At 41.1% G+C, this 15,676-nt stretch overlaps 1 protein-coding gene across 1 annotated transcript; it reads left to right on the top strand.

Annotated features, from left to right (window-relative positions):
• Positions 1-7,113: 7,113 nt before the first annotated feature.
• On the top strand, positions 7,114-9,820 carry LOC111852346 (forkhead box protein G1-like). Its single transcript, XM_023828188.2, has one exon. The coding sequence runs from the start codon at positions 7,274-7,276 to the stop codon at positions 8,417-8,419; it is 1,146 nt and encodes a 381-aa protein (XP_023683956.1). The 5' UTR covers positions 7,114-7,273; the 3' UTR covers positions 8,420-9,820.
• Positions 9,821-15,676: the final 5,856 nt, after the last annotated feature.

The raw sequence follows: 15,676 nt of genomic DNA, 5'->3' as shown, positions 1-15,676 counted from the left end.
CTAATAAAACAATTCGACATGAATCCTATCCTGACTCATCCCATCTCTAATAGGCTTTTATAAACGTCGTATATACTCCTTTAAGATAACAACAGACGAAATTTAAAGTCATGTTTAAAAATGCATCAATGGCCCACTAGATGGCGTAAACCATCCAGCTGTTTGCAATGTCTGCTCTGTAAGTTGCACGATTAAAAAAACAAGACTCTCGTATTTAAATGCCATCATCACAAATACTGGACAACAGAATAAAATACATTATATATTAGACTGCATGAAACTGCAACTGAAAATATGAAATACTTGCTGAAGCTTGCTTCTGATTGGTCTAGCTGTTCTCGTGGGAACTATTATTTTTTTCAATGGCCTTTGGGAAATTGAATGACATCCAGGCACAGAGCGACCTTATTCACCCTGCAACGCAGAAAGAAACACTGAGTAGAGTGGACACATCACGACGCTGCACCTCGGCTTAGATCCAGCTGTCCTGTGGCCAGTCACATACCAGTGCCTTTTTCCTCCAGACACTTTATGCCACCGCTTGTGCCCCTGTCATGCCCACACTGGGTAGCATGCCCTGTGCCTTCATTTGAGGCCACACTATTGGTCCATTAACTGCTCAGCTGATTAATGACATCATCAGAGGTGCGGCGGTTCTGGATGGATGGATGGATGGATGGATGGGGGGGGGGCGTCCTCACACTCACCCGTCAGTTACTGTGCCCTCCTTGTGGCATTAAGCCCATTTCTGCACCAAATCCACCGCTGTGTTAGTAGCCGGAGGGTGTAAGGGGGCATGTCTACCGTCTGCCCACAGCTACTGTGAGGGCACTCGTCCCGCCCTTACATAACCGACCACGCCCCCTCTCACCCAGCACCTTCCGATTGGCTTCCATCCCTGTGCGCGTAATATTTTTAAACTGCCGGATTTATCCACCAGAGTCGCGTCGGACGGCGAGTCCCCCGCGGTGCACGGACAATCCAGCAAAATAGCAGCCGATCAGCGCTTAAGCCTACCGCCAGACTGGGAGCGGCCGCTAATCTCCTGGAGGGATATCCGCACCGGGACGGAGATCAGGGCGGCCACGCGCGCTGCAGCCACGTCACGTGACCCTCACGGGCACGTCCTGATGGATTTACTCAGACAGCGGCGAATCAGGCAAAACCTGGGCAAGCTGAAACATTGTCCCTTGCGTTCAGTATTACTCACCATCTTTTTCCCTCTGCCCTAAACGGTCCAATTACATTCCCACCTATCCCTACCACTCTGAGTGTTCCTTTCATGTTGTATTTTGTATGGGAGGCTTCATTAGACATCACGTGATCGGCACCATGCTGCTGCTGCGTGTTTTGGTGGGGGGGCTGGGCTGGCAGAAAATGGAACAGAGGCATAACAGGAGATTTCAGGCAATCCCTTGTGTTACCATGGCTACCGATCACCTGTCTTGTCCCTACAAATGCTTTACTAATGAATCTTGCGTGACTCTGATTTGACTGACCACCTTTTGGGGTTAAATAGGGTCAATTATAGGGATTCTGGGGCACATAGGGGTTTATTTGTCACTCAAACAAGAAAGTCCTGCCACAGGGTCTGGGGGGAGGGAGACTGGCTGGTGTCGGGGTGGAACACGCTGAATCCATTTCTCATGATGCCGGTCTTTGTACAGTCTGTGTAATGCTCTGCTGTTTGCCGTTGTTTTTACGCCCAGCCATTAAACTAAAATATGACACTGCAAGTTGGTGGCTCGCAGCATTTCAATTAATTCAGCTCTCTGTTGAGACACGCACACGCAAAACCTACAAAGCATCGTGTCATTAAAGGGTTTAAGGGTCTGGCTTGATTTGCACAATCGCGGCGTAGGCGTGCACGCATCTGACCCTCCTCGTCTCAAACCCTACTTGCATTTACGCCGTGCCAGGTAGGGTCGGCAGCAGGGCATCTGGGAATATGATGTGCCAAGGACCTAAGTGCCACTCTGGAAACAGCTGCTGGCACCCAGAAAAGGTGAGCCTGGCATGGCGTGGGCATCCGCAGACACAGCTCGCACTAGTGACTCGCCTTGGACACGAGATGTCACTGCCCTGACAGCTGTGCACCCAGACGTGAAGCCACTGTGATCGCAGCGATAAAAATATTTACTCTATAATGACACCTCCCCCGGCACTGCCCCCCCCGCCTCCGCCAACCCCCAACTCACAAGCCGCTGAGCCCCTGCAGCTGTGGCCTCTCTGTAGCCCCAATCCTACTAGACAACAAGCACATATATATTTTACAGGCTTGCTAAATTTAGAGGAGTTGGCAAGTGGTGATATAATTGGATTTCGCCCCCATTCACGCGTGGATGACTTCTCTGTCCGACGGGCCGCCTTCATGAGGCCCACGGTTTTTAGGTCGTCATGCTCATGCAGCCGCTGTGAAAAATGTCAAACTGCTGCTCTGGACTCGGGTGTTTCCCTCCCCGGGGATCGCCAGGGGCGGGGCTGGGCTAGGCGGAACCCAAGCGGCTGGCAGTTCTGACCGACCAATGGGATGGCAGGTGTGCTGGGAGACGGCGCAGATGACGTTGACAATGCTGCACGCAGGAATGCATTCTGAGCTTCCCAGATAAGCATTTCCGCAGTATTAGACCATTAACTCCTTACTTTCCGGCTGCATTTATGCAGCTGACGCTGCGGGGGGCGCTGTGCGGGAACATTGTGTTGTCAGAGGAAGCCTGTAGCACTGGGGGCTGTTTGTGCTCAATGACTGAAAGAAATTTCCTCCACAGAAGCCCTGACTGCCACCTTTTTTTACTTCATGTTTTTCATGGAAGTGTAAACATTGCATTATTTATTTATTCTGTATTATTGATATCCAAATAGACCTTTCATGTTCCCCGTCTGCTGTCACTGGCTGGACTGCCACTAAACATGCAGAGCCTCTATAGTTATATACTGTATATCATCCTGTGTCATTCCATCCATCCATCCATCCATCCACGCTGTGTAACCAGAACTGTGTCATGGTGATCGCACTGTATGAGGCTGCAGGACAGAGTGCCATGCTACCGTGCATCACAAATAAACGATCTCTGTATTCATTGCAATTTCAAAAATAGTGCAAGTGCACCTTGGGTAGCAAGGCCTTAAGGCTAAAGACGAGGAGAGGAAGAGGAGTACAGAGGACGTCTGCAAATCAGCAAAGACATTTTTGGACATGATCACATCCCATAATAAGACGAGTAAAGTAAAGAATGATGCAGATGAAAGGATTAGTATCTGAACAGCAGAAGGGACAGGCGCTTGTGGCCCTTCTGTCAGAGAGGAGTCAGAGTGGAGTCAGAGTGGAGTCAGAGAGGAGGCTTCAGTGCAGAACCAGAAGCTGCCATGTGTTCAGAATTGAGCAGAAGCTCATGCTTTACACAAAAGGATCAAACAATGAGCCACACCCTCAACCCTTCCTGCACGGGGTCCAGCCGGCCTGCAGATGTGCTCTGTAACCTACAGGGATGAATGACCATGATGCACACAGTGCACCTATATGGCCAGTACACTGAGGTTGTTGTTTTAGTTCTGAACCTTTGATAACCACTGTCAACAAAGATGTCAGAGATATCCATGTGTTTATCAGTTGGAAGCCATCTGCCCCGCATGAGTGGTCCGCTGATGCAGGCTTCCGCATGAGTGACTCACCCCGAATGGCACAGATAAACGGGGGCATCCCACCCCCCCCCCCCACCACCTCTATCGCCGTTGCATCTATCTGCTGCACAACCAAAGCAGCCTGTGAGGGGTGTGCCATCCCATTTCAAGGTGTGGGGGCATGGTGGGCCAGTTTAGACATTAAACAATGTGTCCCAGAGAAGAACAGCTTCCAATAAATCAGCAGATTACTCAGGTTACTGTACGCTTATCCAGTCTTGCCTAAAACCAGGTTCTATTGAATTATATTGATTATTTACATGTGAATTACCTATGAATGTATAATAATAATAATGATGATAATAATACATTATTTCGGATCCTAACTATCTGCATTGTTAAATAAAGCCTGCCTATGGATGTGGACGCAACATCGACTGAGGATCTCTAGCTGACGAGAGACTCGCATTTACAGTACGGTCGCTAGTTCATTAGCGTAAGTCTCAGCTATACCAGCCCGTCTCAGCACATTAATAGCTGGCTTCTATTAACTGACGCGACATGACGCTACGTAGATGCTTATTCCCCGGGAAACGTTGCTGCCACATCCGCGCCGAGAAGCCTCGTCAGCCGATAGACTTGTCTGACTGTATTCTGCCCCCAGAGGCGGAATGTGTTATAACACTCCACTCTATTTATCATGGCGCTGTTATGAAATAATAGTATAAAAAACAGATATTAATTGGGGTTCACTATGTGGCTCAATTATCATTTCAGGTATCTTAACTTATTTACTGTATCCTGCTGTACTGGGTAAATAATTACTACTAGTAATAATGCTGCTCCCTAAGCAAACAAGGTCGCTTCTATGTAATTAATGGGAAGTACTATTAAGTTACACCATTTGTCACATGTCAAGCTAATTTATTTCGCCTTGAGCATTCCATTTCATTACCCAGACCCTCATCTGTGATCAGATGCTGAATCATTTTGCGTTAACATGAGGCCTTTCCGCATGATTCATAGACATGAAGAAGTATGTGGTCACAATCGCCTCAAATCACATCTTAATACTGGTTTGATTGAAGGAGTACAGTATAGTGGCTGGGACAAAATAATACACACCGGATGCTAAATATCAGTTATTTTGAGTTGCAGTCGCCAGTACTTCAAGCCACCACTAGGGGCCGACACTCCAATAACATTGAAGTAGTTAATCCAGCCGTGCTCTCAGCAGAACTGCGCTAACCCCGAAGAAATCCCAACAATTTCTCCAGAAAGAGAACAACTCTTTAATGCTCTTTAATGCTCTTTAATGCTCACAGTCCTACCCAGACACCTCTGATGCTTTGTTGTTTGTAAGCTGGCTTTTCAGTCTGGGTTGTCCCATCAGCCTTTGGATTCAAGTGATGGAGCGCTTTTGTGGAAGGTGCTCCAGTCTCCATCTGCCAACAGTCACGCGTGGGTATAGTCTGTCTAGGAGCAGGACAAGAGGCCATGCAACCAGAGCCAAAAGAAACTGGAGTTTTTAAAGAAATAAATATTAACTCAGAGAGTGCAGATGTACAACAGGCTATGCCTTTGGAAAACGATCATGGCAATGCGTGACCTGCTGTAAACATGTACACGTCATCTCCTCTGGTGATACTACAGTACACGCTAAAATCGGGGATTGGCACAGAGGAGCGTCTTGGGCAGCAGATATTCCATATACGTACACGTAATCACATAGACTTTGTTTAGTTTCACGTCCATGGGCATGCACCCCGTATTTAAGTTTTGTTATGCTAATTTGATATCTAGCTGATGATTTGGTAAAATCACCATCGATTAAATACAATACTAATACAGCATTTCATATATTAAATATAATGTTTTCAAATTTAAAAATTCTTATTGCGTTCATTAATTTGCATGAATAATTTTTAGAAAATTTCTGTGGAAGATACCAGAACATTAGAAACATGTAATTAGAAACGAGTCATTATCTAAACGTCACCGAAATAAGCAATAATCCGTTATTGTTAAATTTTATGTGACTATAATTGTCTAGTATAATTATCTAGTATAGAACTATATCAATGTATTTCCATTTAATAATTGTTGACAACAGAAGGTTACTAGGTTTAGAATAAATTTAGGTTTAGGTAAATTAGAGATCTTTCAATTATTTAAAAAAAATATTCGTTCATAGTGGAAAAAACAAAAAAGAGAAGCCGGTTCTTTTTGATAAGTTAATGACTCAGTCATAAGGCGCTGATTCAAATGTATTTTTTAGTAAAAAAAAATCGATTTCGATAACTTAAGATGTATAATCAAAATATCACTGGTAATATTCACATACAGTTCATATATTACGATAAATATTATCGAATGACGTAATATAAATATATATATACATTTGGATTTTAAAAAAATCAGCAATAATAAAAACCAAATGAATGACATATTACCTTAGGGCATTACCGCCTCCCAACTTCAGTGTTACGGGTTCAAATTCAAATCTTAATTCAGATCTTGACATATTTATCCATGGCGGGATTGGCTCCGAAACGCCGAAACTATTTAAGTAAATTTATTTTGGATTGCCTTTCTTTGACATATGAGTGCTGCGTTAATCACGTAAAATTCACTCATGCGTATCTAGATAAAGAAACACATTACATTGGTTTTCGAACATATGCAGGCGATATAATGTTCAAATAAAATATAAAACGATATTTTAAAAGTGAACGCACAAGTGAAAATGTCAACAAATAACGCACCTATTTTTGTGGTTTAAAGTCCATATTAATACATAGCCTACATGCATTTTCGTTGGGAATACGCCTTTGTTCTTAAATTTTCGAGTTGGCGTCTTATAAAACTACAGCAGAATCGTCTGAATTTCATTATACATTATTTCAACGTGCGCGAAACCTTTACAATCTACAGTGCGCTTTCGGGTGAAAAGGCTCACCGCCTACAGGGCGAAAATTAATTAAAAGATACACTAGGGGCGCTCAAGTTATGAGCCTGCTGCGTATCTTGGCGGATACTATATTTTCGATGTGTATTTGCAGCAGGAATCCCAAATATATTGGGATAGAAAACTGATGTGCATTTAAAACATAGGCCTATTATTCACATTTGCATTAAATGAGGAAAAGTGCAGTATAACGCAGAGAAAATGTAAACATTGAATATCTGAACTTTGGACAAAGCTATGTGCAACGGTAAGAAGACTGCATGCAATCTACCTATCTGTTGGCAGGGTATTTGTGTATTACAGCACTGGTTTGCACATTCACTCAAGCATTCAGTGCTGTCAGTAACAGCTTTCTCTCTTTCAGTCTCTCTTCTTTTTCACACACACGCGCGCGCACACACATACACACACACACACACACACACACAAAGCACGTGCGCGCTTCCATTTCGATGCATTTAATTTTCCGGGAACATGAACCATCTGCGCTACTGCGGTAATAGAAGATACAGAAAATAAAGGACGAGCCTTCTCAATGAGGCAGGACAGCTGGAAACATCCTAAAATTACCTCAAGTTGCTAGCTCCTCCCCTTCGGTGATGTCGTGGTAAGACAGAACCTCCTTAATTACTAATTTCCCCATCCCACTCCAAGCGCTCCTCTGTCCTAGAAGTTCCCTCATGCATGCAATGTCCTGATCCGATCGCGTCTGACCTTTTATTTTTTAAACACAAAACCCAAGACTTGCGAGTGCCCAGCATGGGAGATAAGAAAGAGCCGACAATGGTGCACAAATCCACTTCGTTTAGTATCAAGAGCCTGCTGCTCCCATCTAAATGTGACAAACCCGGCTTAGGGGTTCCAGAAAAAAACATCCCCCCTTCAGGATCCGATTCGGAAAAGTCTCTGGATCTCACTGAAATGGAATCTGCTCCGTTCAACCAGGAAAACAGCCAGAAAGACAAAGATGAGGGCAGCGACCAAGCTACAGAACCGAACAAAAACGGGAAATATGACAAACCACCGTTCAGCTACAACGCTCTAATAATGATGGCTATTAGGCAGAGTCCTGAGAAGAGGCTCACGTTGAACGGCATTTACGAGTTTATCATGAAAAATTTCCCTTATTACAGAGAGCACAAGCAAGGCTGGCAAAACTCAATTCGTCACAATCTGAGCCTCAATAAATGTTTTGTGAAGGTGCCAAGGCATTACGATGATCCTGGAAAGGGGAACTATTGGATGTTGGACCCCTCCAGCGATGATGTCTTTATCGGTGGGACTACAGGGAAACTTCGCAGAAGGTCGGCCACTTCCAGGGGGAAACTAGCAATGAAGAGGGGACTTCGTTTCGCTCCATTGGGGCTGGGATTGAACGACAGAGCGAGTAACCCCTTGTATTGGCAAATTTCGCCGTTTTTGTCTCTGCATCACCCTCATTATAATGGATCTTCGCCTGGATTTCTGAATCAAGGGCACGCATACGGCTCTCTGCTTTCCGGAGTTGAGCAATTAGGAAACGGAGACCTTGCCCGCCCGATTCTGGGAGGATCTACCGGAGGGATCAGTTTGACAAATAGTTACGGCGTGAGCACGTCTCCCGTTGGTTTACTGTCGGGACAGCCTGGGTATTTTGTGTCCGGCAGCCAACACGCTCAGCCGCTGCAGCCGGCCGGGACTGGGTTCGCGGTGTCGTCCAGCTCGCCTCAGAGCCTCATCTCAGAAACACTGAGAACGGCATTGCCTTCATTCACACCCGGAGCGTCGAGCGGATTTTCGGGACTTATGTCCCATCAAAAGAGAGTGGCGTCCAATTCTTTCTTAAACTGATCGGATCATTGCAAAGGGATTGGGGATGCACTTTTAAAACCACTGCAAACCTGGCGTTTACCCCCCTTAAATTGCAAAAAGGTAGAATTTACGTGATAGTGCGTCCACTTTGCAAGTAAACGACCCCGATACTAAGTTGTTATGGCCGTATTCATCTGTTCTAATCTGCGCTGCCGTTTTTTCTTTCATCTGAAAGGACGAACTTTAGTAGGTTACAGACTAACTAGCCTTTCCAAGGGTAAAAACGTGCGCTACTGTTATTTATCACCTGTAGAAAGAATTTCAGTTGTTTGTGTGTCGGTTAATTTATGTTTTATATTTATTATAAAATGTATTTAAATTTTATTGTTATTGTATATATCAACCAAGATCAACATACAGATACTTAAATTATTTATGTAAATATTCACTGTTGATTTTGTGGTTTTGAAATCGTTTCCTACAGTAAAAAGCGCCTTAAATTTACAAATCAGGGTTGTTCATATGCACGGGGGAAAATAGCCTAGCATACTCGTAGTTTGTATCTGCTCAGGTTCTCGATATACACTTCAGCCATGTAATGTACTGCTGTCCAATGTATATAACCTACAGTACCTAACAAGATTTATAGACATGTACAGTCTCCGTTTCTCTTCGGTCTGGGGCAAATATTTTTCTCTTTCTTTCTGCAAAGCCGGGGTATGTGGGTTATCATCTCACACTGATGCGCATGTCATAAGACACAGAAAAGTACACAGGCTTAACGCAGGGAAACTGAATACATTATTTACCTTGCTGATTTTTGGCTCATTAAAGAAACGTTTGATGTTTCGTTCATTCTGTTGTGTTGCTAAACAAATACCGTTATCGGGTGTTATCGAAAGACGGATTATTGATAGTTATGCTTTTACAAATGGGACTCTTGGGCCCGTGTTACAGTACAACGCGCTTTATGATTCCGTGTGTTGTCGGTGCGGATGGCCGCGTTACGGCTGATGAAAAGCGAGCTCGGCAGTTAAAATGAATATCGTGTTTCTTCTGTTCCCTTTCCCTTTCTAAGGAAATATACGGTATTTTTTATTGCTATGGGAAAATAAATGCAGTAACGCGGTCCACAAAATTTGAATCTAAGATATGGTCATCTTGCCAACATATTTTGCCATTCCCTGCAGACAATAATATAGACTTTTATTTCGAAAATGTAATAAATAAATTAGGTGTTTACTGCATATTTCTTTATTACGGTATTATTTCGGATGTTTTATTTGTATATGTTTCATAACGGTTTTGCACTTTTAGGTTTTTTTTTAGGTTCATTCATGTACGTAATTCGTATTTGCCTGTTTTTGTTGGTGTATGTATATATAAACCCATTTTACTTCGTTAAAGTCAACGGTAATGAAACATTAAAATATTTGTTATCAAGAGAACCCTGTCTTACTTTTCCACATATAAAGCATGTATACATTTGTAGGGTACAGCATAAAGAGAAAGTTACCGCTCTTGGGTTTTTAGGTGTTCACAGGTCGTGTGTGAGCACTGAGACGGATTTCGGCTTAGAAATCAGAAAGTAGGCCGATGGATAAAAGAAGCAGACAAAGCAGTAATATTATTTTTTGCTTTCGTAATAGAACCGTCAATTTTTTTTACAGTTATGAGCGAAGTAAACGTCTGGGGATGAGGACGGTTTTAAGGCCTAACGTCAGGGTGCTCTGTGGGGTCCCAGATTAGGGCCGGACAACAAGCTACGTTTAATAAATCAGAACGAATATACCCACTTCTGTCATTTTAATCATTCAGGATGAGCACTGAAATTTAGCACGAGAATACCGTGAAATAATCATCCACCTGAAAAACGTACTCGTTAACACCGACACTTTGCCCTTAAAGACACGCGAATGTTTCAGTTGCATAACAGTTACGTACTAACGTAACCCACTTTAATTGTTGGTATTATTTTTAATATTAATAACAGCACTCCTTGTGTTTAGTAAATAAGCCATACTAGTAGCAGGCCTATTTACTTAGGCTGAATAATTACTTATTGAAGTTCTCTATTGAAAGCGACTTAAAATAGGTTTTCTTTATTTTTACCAAAATTCATTATCGTATACTAATTCTCACTATTGTTGTTATTATTGTTATGAAGTAGGAAACTGGGAGAATTTGTTTGCCGAATTGCCTTATCGACCTCCATAAGGCCTACAGAAATTCTGTATTAGGCCTATATATAACGGCCTAATTTATGTGAATTAAGAGTGCGAATTTTTACAATTAATCGTAGATTTACCGAATCCATGTGTAGAACATTGATATTTACAGCAGATATAAAAAGACTCCATATTTTATTGTTCGGATTAATGTAAAAAAAAAAGCCTCGATCTACTACGAAAAAGTAGCTGTGGACATTCATCTTTAGATTAGAAATATATCGCTTAAGAAGTCTGGCGCTGACAGAATGTTAACAGATTGTACTATTGCTACAACAAACATAAAATTATAAACACAGCATCACTTAATATATTATCTTTAAGTATAGGCCTAGTTTCAAATAAAATTTAAATTTATTAATTTAAATATAAATGTGTAAATGTTTAGCTTATTAAACAACCGCACATTTATAACCGTAGAGTTACTACTTATTTTTGATTATTCTACATAATAAACTCGATACGTCGTGCTACCCAATCCAACATATGGATGTTTTAAGCCCTAAGTTTGGGACACAGCAGAACGACGTTATTTCAGCAGTTTTATAAATAAAAATTATAGGCAATAGAAGAGCTCAGGCAGAGACCACGTAGGATATTTAATGTACGGACAAAGCAAAACGCCATGTTACCTTGAAAACTGTGCACTCAACTATTTTTCAGAAGGTGAAAATTTAAATGCTCAGCGCAAGGTCTTCAGTATTACTGAATGACCGCTGGTTTCCTGGTATCGATCATTTTCTAGGGTTATTTGTTCAGTGTCAGTATCAATGTCGATGCCAATTCTCGGTTTGTGAAAACAAACCCTTTACAGTGTCGGGTAAGATGCAAGAAAATACGAAAACCATAAAATTTTCTGATACTGACATTCTTAAAAGCCCGGGTGTGACACGTGACACCGCGTTGGAATTCGTGCTACAGTGTCATAAAGTCTTTAGGCCTAAATATTCCAGGGACACATCTCAAATTAATATCACGCACAACGGCGAATGACAGCGGTTACTTCATGAGAAGATCACAAGCTGTGACGTATCCAGAGGACGTCAGCTTGATAAGTCTCGGTGAGGCGCTTCTCCGCACTTATGTTGTGGCAGCTGGCGGATGTTCAGCGATCCCTCTCTGGCTGTTATAGCAAGGAAAACAGTAACGGTGCAAAGTCATTGGCATCTTTCAGTATAATGTGCATGCTGCAAACCTTCACACGACAAACCATCAGCGGAAGTTTAGTATTGTTAACCAAAGGGTCCTTTTGCTCGATGCCATTTTAGCGATGACTGTCATGATTACAAATATTTGGCCTGTAATTTACCTTTTGGTTTTAGTTTTCGGTTTTGAGATATGTTGCTGTTACGTCAACATAAATATGATATCCAGTTTAAATGGCTCTACCTGTAGCCTCCATAAGATTTAGCCCTGGTGATGGATAATATTCAGCAGGCCTACTAACTAATATTCGGGCCTGTGACAATCTGAAGTGCTACTGTCAGACTTTTAACCTTAATATCTTTCATTACCAAAACAACAAAGCCGGAAAGTTTATTATTAAGAAAAAAAAACTACATAATACGCGTTTTTTTGCATCCCCACTACGATTTGGTAATTTTGTTTCTAAGGTAACCAAAACAGTTTATGGGAATTTGCATGAAGAGGCCTGCCTACCTAGTGTTTCCGATAGTTTGGCAAGAAGGCCAGAGAAGAAGTTTGTCTGGCTGCTGTCCGAAATTCCTAAAAGAAAAGTCATAACGCTGGTGTTTTAAATGCGTAGCTAGGCCTATTATAAATACACGTAGGCCTTTTATTACCACAGCATTGCAATCTATTCAGTATTAAAGCTTCATTTGAGTAGGTCTATTTTGTGTGGAAAATCGCTTTCTTACACCTGAATTGTAAGTTCAGTATGGGGCAAATTTGTATTTTTTTTTCTGGATATATTTGACCAGCAGATATGTATTTGTATAACAATACTCATAATTAAAGGCGATATCCTGTTTCATGAAAATAAATAAGTAAAATAGGGCGATATAATCTTTTGAATACCCATCACTCTGCCATCGGTTAATCATTAGTTTTACTTTAAAATGTAGGAGGTCATATATATACATTTCAGCTATTTTGACAAAATACATTATACCATCTTCGTCAATACACTAAAACCTATCAGCATGTCAACTCAGCATACTGTGGCCCTCACATCATCATGCTGAGTATACAAAGTGTGGAGTATTCATAAATGGTCTATAACGCTCATTTTCTTTAATATCGCAAAACTAACTCTCCAAGCGTCGAACATTTCGCTCCACAATGTTTGCCCCATTGCCGTATCACATCGGATGAGTATTCTTAAAATGGGACACTTTTTTGAAATTTTGCTTTCTGGAAGAATCATCTGTGTCTTGAATCCTAACTTGACATCTTTCTAGATACGTTAATGCCCCTTGAACTCTATATGGTAGAGAAAATAAAGTGCTACCATATACATATATTAACTGCAAAGTTTAACTGTCCCATTTTGCCTGGTTTCCCATTTTCACTATACTCACCCTAAGCTACACCCTTGACAATTATTATGAAGCTAAATCCAGATTATTAAACACTTCATTAACCAATTAATCCATTGGCATTACAATTTATAGTGTTGCTTCAAGCATGAACAGTTTAGCATCCCTGATTATTGCAGCGCACGTACGATGATTATGCATGTTTAATAGACTGTATATAAACGAGACCAATGTTCTGCAAAGGACACCCCTAATCATTCGTGCTATAAAATATCGTGCAGTCTTTACGGACGATATTTTTCTGAAGGAGTTGGCCATTTTATGAATAATGTACCTATATAGCAAAGGGGTATAGGCTTGGTTCAGCACTGGTATAGGGACCAAATCAGGGCCGAACCCCCAACTCCCATAAACATACGTGGTACCGCCACATGGGCTTGTCCCTACTGTCCATACCCAAATCTACGCTCGTGACAGAATAGTGTCATTTGAATGGGCCGCATTGGGTTAAGGTTAATATGAGATATGAATACCGTGATATTACATTTTTCTTCAAAGCCTAAAATACGGAATCAACTAAGCAAATAATTTAACTCATTTATCAATAACATTAATTAATCGTTTTAGTTAACTACAGCCCAACTCGTTTAGCAGGAAGATTAATAAACGCGATGTTTTATCCTGTCGGCTACCTTTTTTTGTAGTTATCGACATCCACGCCACCTAAGTAAAACACTAAATTCGTTTTAGCAACAGCTGCACCCGCCTCTGGTGGCTGTAGTGTGCGTTAAATGAAAACACTAATAAATTTAAATTAATAAGCCTTCTTATAAGAGGGCGGTTTGCGATTTATTTTGTTGATACGTGAACCGTGTAAACTGAGCTTTCAATATTTATGTTTACACTTCATAAATAGGATTATATTATCTATTGAGACCGGTTAATCCCGTAAAAGAAGTATGTTTAATTCGTCCAGTGCTGCATGGCGGTGGAAGGAAACACCCCCGGGCCTTCAGCTGCGCGCAGGATATAATTTTTGTGAGCTATGCAATTTAAATTCTCTTAAACATGGCAGTAACATCTCAACTTAACTGTATATGAACACGGCTCTACACTTCTTTCTTTTCTACTTGAAACACTGACCTGCTTTCAAGCTGACTGACGACACTTCATACCTAGGACATTTAGTGTTGCAATAAAACAAACGAAACCTAATTGTACTTCGCCGCGAAAATTAAGGCATATTTAAAAGTTTTTGCCCAGTCTTAGGCAATTATAGCTGCAATTAGTGACTACCATCTCGGAAATAATTTACTAACATAATCGCTTATAAATCACTGCCAAATCTGAATATGTCTGTAAAAAAATCACCAATATAGGCCCAATATAATTGCGCAAAATTCAAAATCGGTTTGGATAGAACTGATTATTTTAGTTTAGTTTTTTGTTGCCAGGCCAATATTCCCTCATGCTCTCCTGAAACACGAACAAATATGCATTTGTAGCTGCTGAAAAATGCATGAATACGGCTTAAAATCGCTGTGAATCATGTGACGTCATATGATTTCTAAGAAATAGATGTAAAATCTAGCATAAAATGCAGTGTTTAAAATGCAAAGCCAAAATATTAAATATGCCTATTTTATCCAATATGTAACATCAATAATCTTGGTTCAAGAAGACGCCGCGTGTACTGTAAAAAAAAAGCAAACTTAATTTTAAGTAGCCTTATCGATCACACGAAATATTTGGCGTTGACTCAATGTAAAATGATATTCAGTAAAAATAGGTTCAACCGTAAAAAGTTTAATGAATCAACTAATACTTGTCATCTACTGAAATAAGAGAAAACACATTTAATAAACAGCTTTGTTTGGATGTTTTCAGTGTACTGCTTCATTGATTTGTTCCGATTTTCGTATTAATTCATTTAGCTACATGGCAAAATTAAAAATAAAATTCTATATTCAAAATCAGGTTGCAACACGTCAGTATATTTTTTAAAACGCTCATTAAACTAAACCGACTCCAAAGCGTAACAAAATCGACTGTTATATTGACTCCGTCACTGGTATACTGCCTGGTTCGATATTCGCAAACCTAAGGCTGCTAAGACTTGTTTGAAACACAACATGCTTTTATGAAGTAAAATACTGAAGGTAGTTTTGGACTTTTTGAAATTTAGGAAGCAACTGTGGGAACTCTTGAAATGCTGTATGCAACCGTATAGTTTGTGAAACGTGGATACACATGTCTTTTTAAAGCGAAGTAGCACAGTACCTAATATCGTAGGCCTATAATATACAGCACAGGCCGGTAGTCCATATTTTCTGTATCCATTATCAAGGCCTACTCGCAGTGTAATATAAGGAATTTATACAACAGCGATGTTATTACATTCTTCGACAGTGTTCACTATATTTAAAAATATTTTTGGCATCAAATCATTTGAAAGAGCCGCAAGGAAGCTCCCAAAACCAGCTCCATCTGAAACAGAAACAAATTATTGCCTTGCTCCGTCCCTGGAAGCAGGTAGCCTATAGCCCACATATATCCCAGGTAACCGGGGA

Source organism: Paramormyrops kingsleyae, chromosome 3 (assembly GCF_048594095.1).
Source record: "Paramormyrops kingsleyae isolate MSU_618 chromosome 3, PKINGS_0.4, whole genome shotgun sequence".
NCBI lineage: Eukaryota > Metazoa > Chordata > Actinopteri > Osteoglossiformes > Mormyridae > Paramormyrops > Paramormyrops kingsleyae.
This window is presented reverse-complemented; position numbering and strand designations above follow the sequence as displayed.

What these genes read in the sequence shown, in the direction of transcription:
- LOC111852346 (XM_023828188.2), top strand. Translation starts at nt 7,274, where the DNA reads ATGCAATGTCCTGATCCGATCGCGTCTGACCTTTTATTTTTTAAACAC.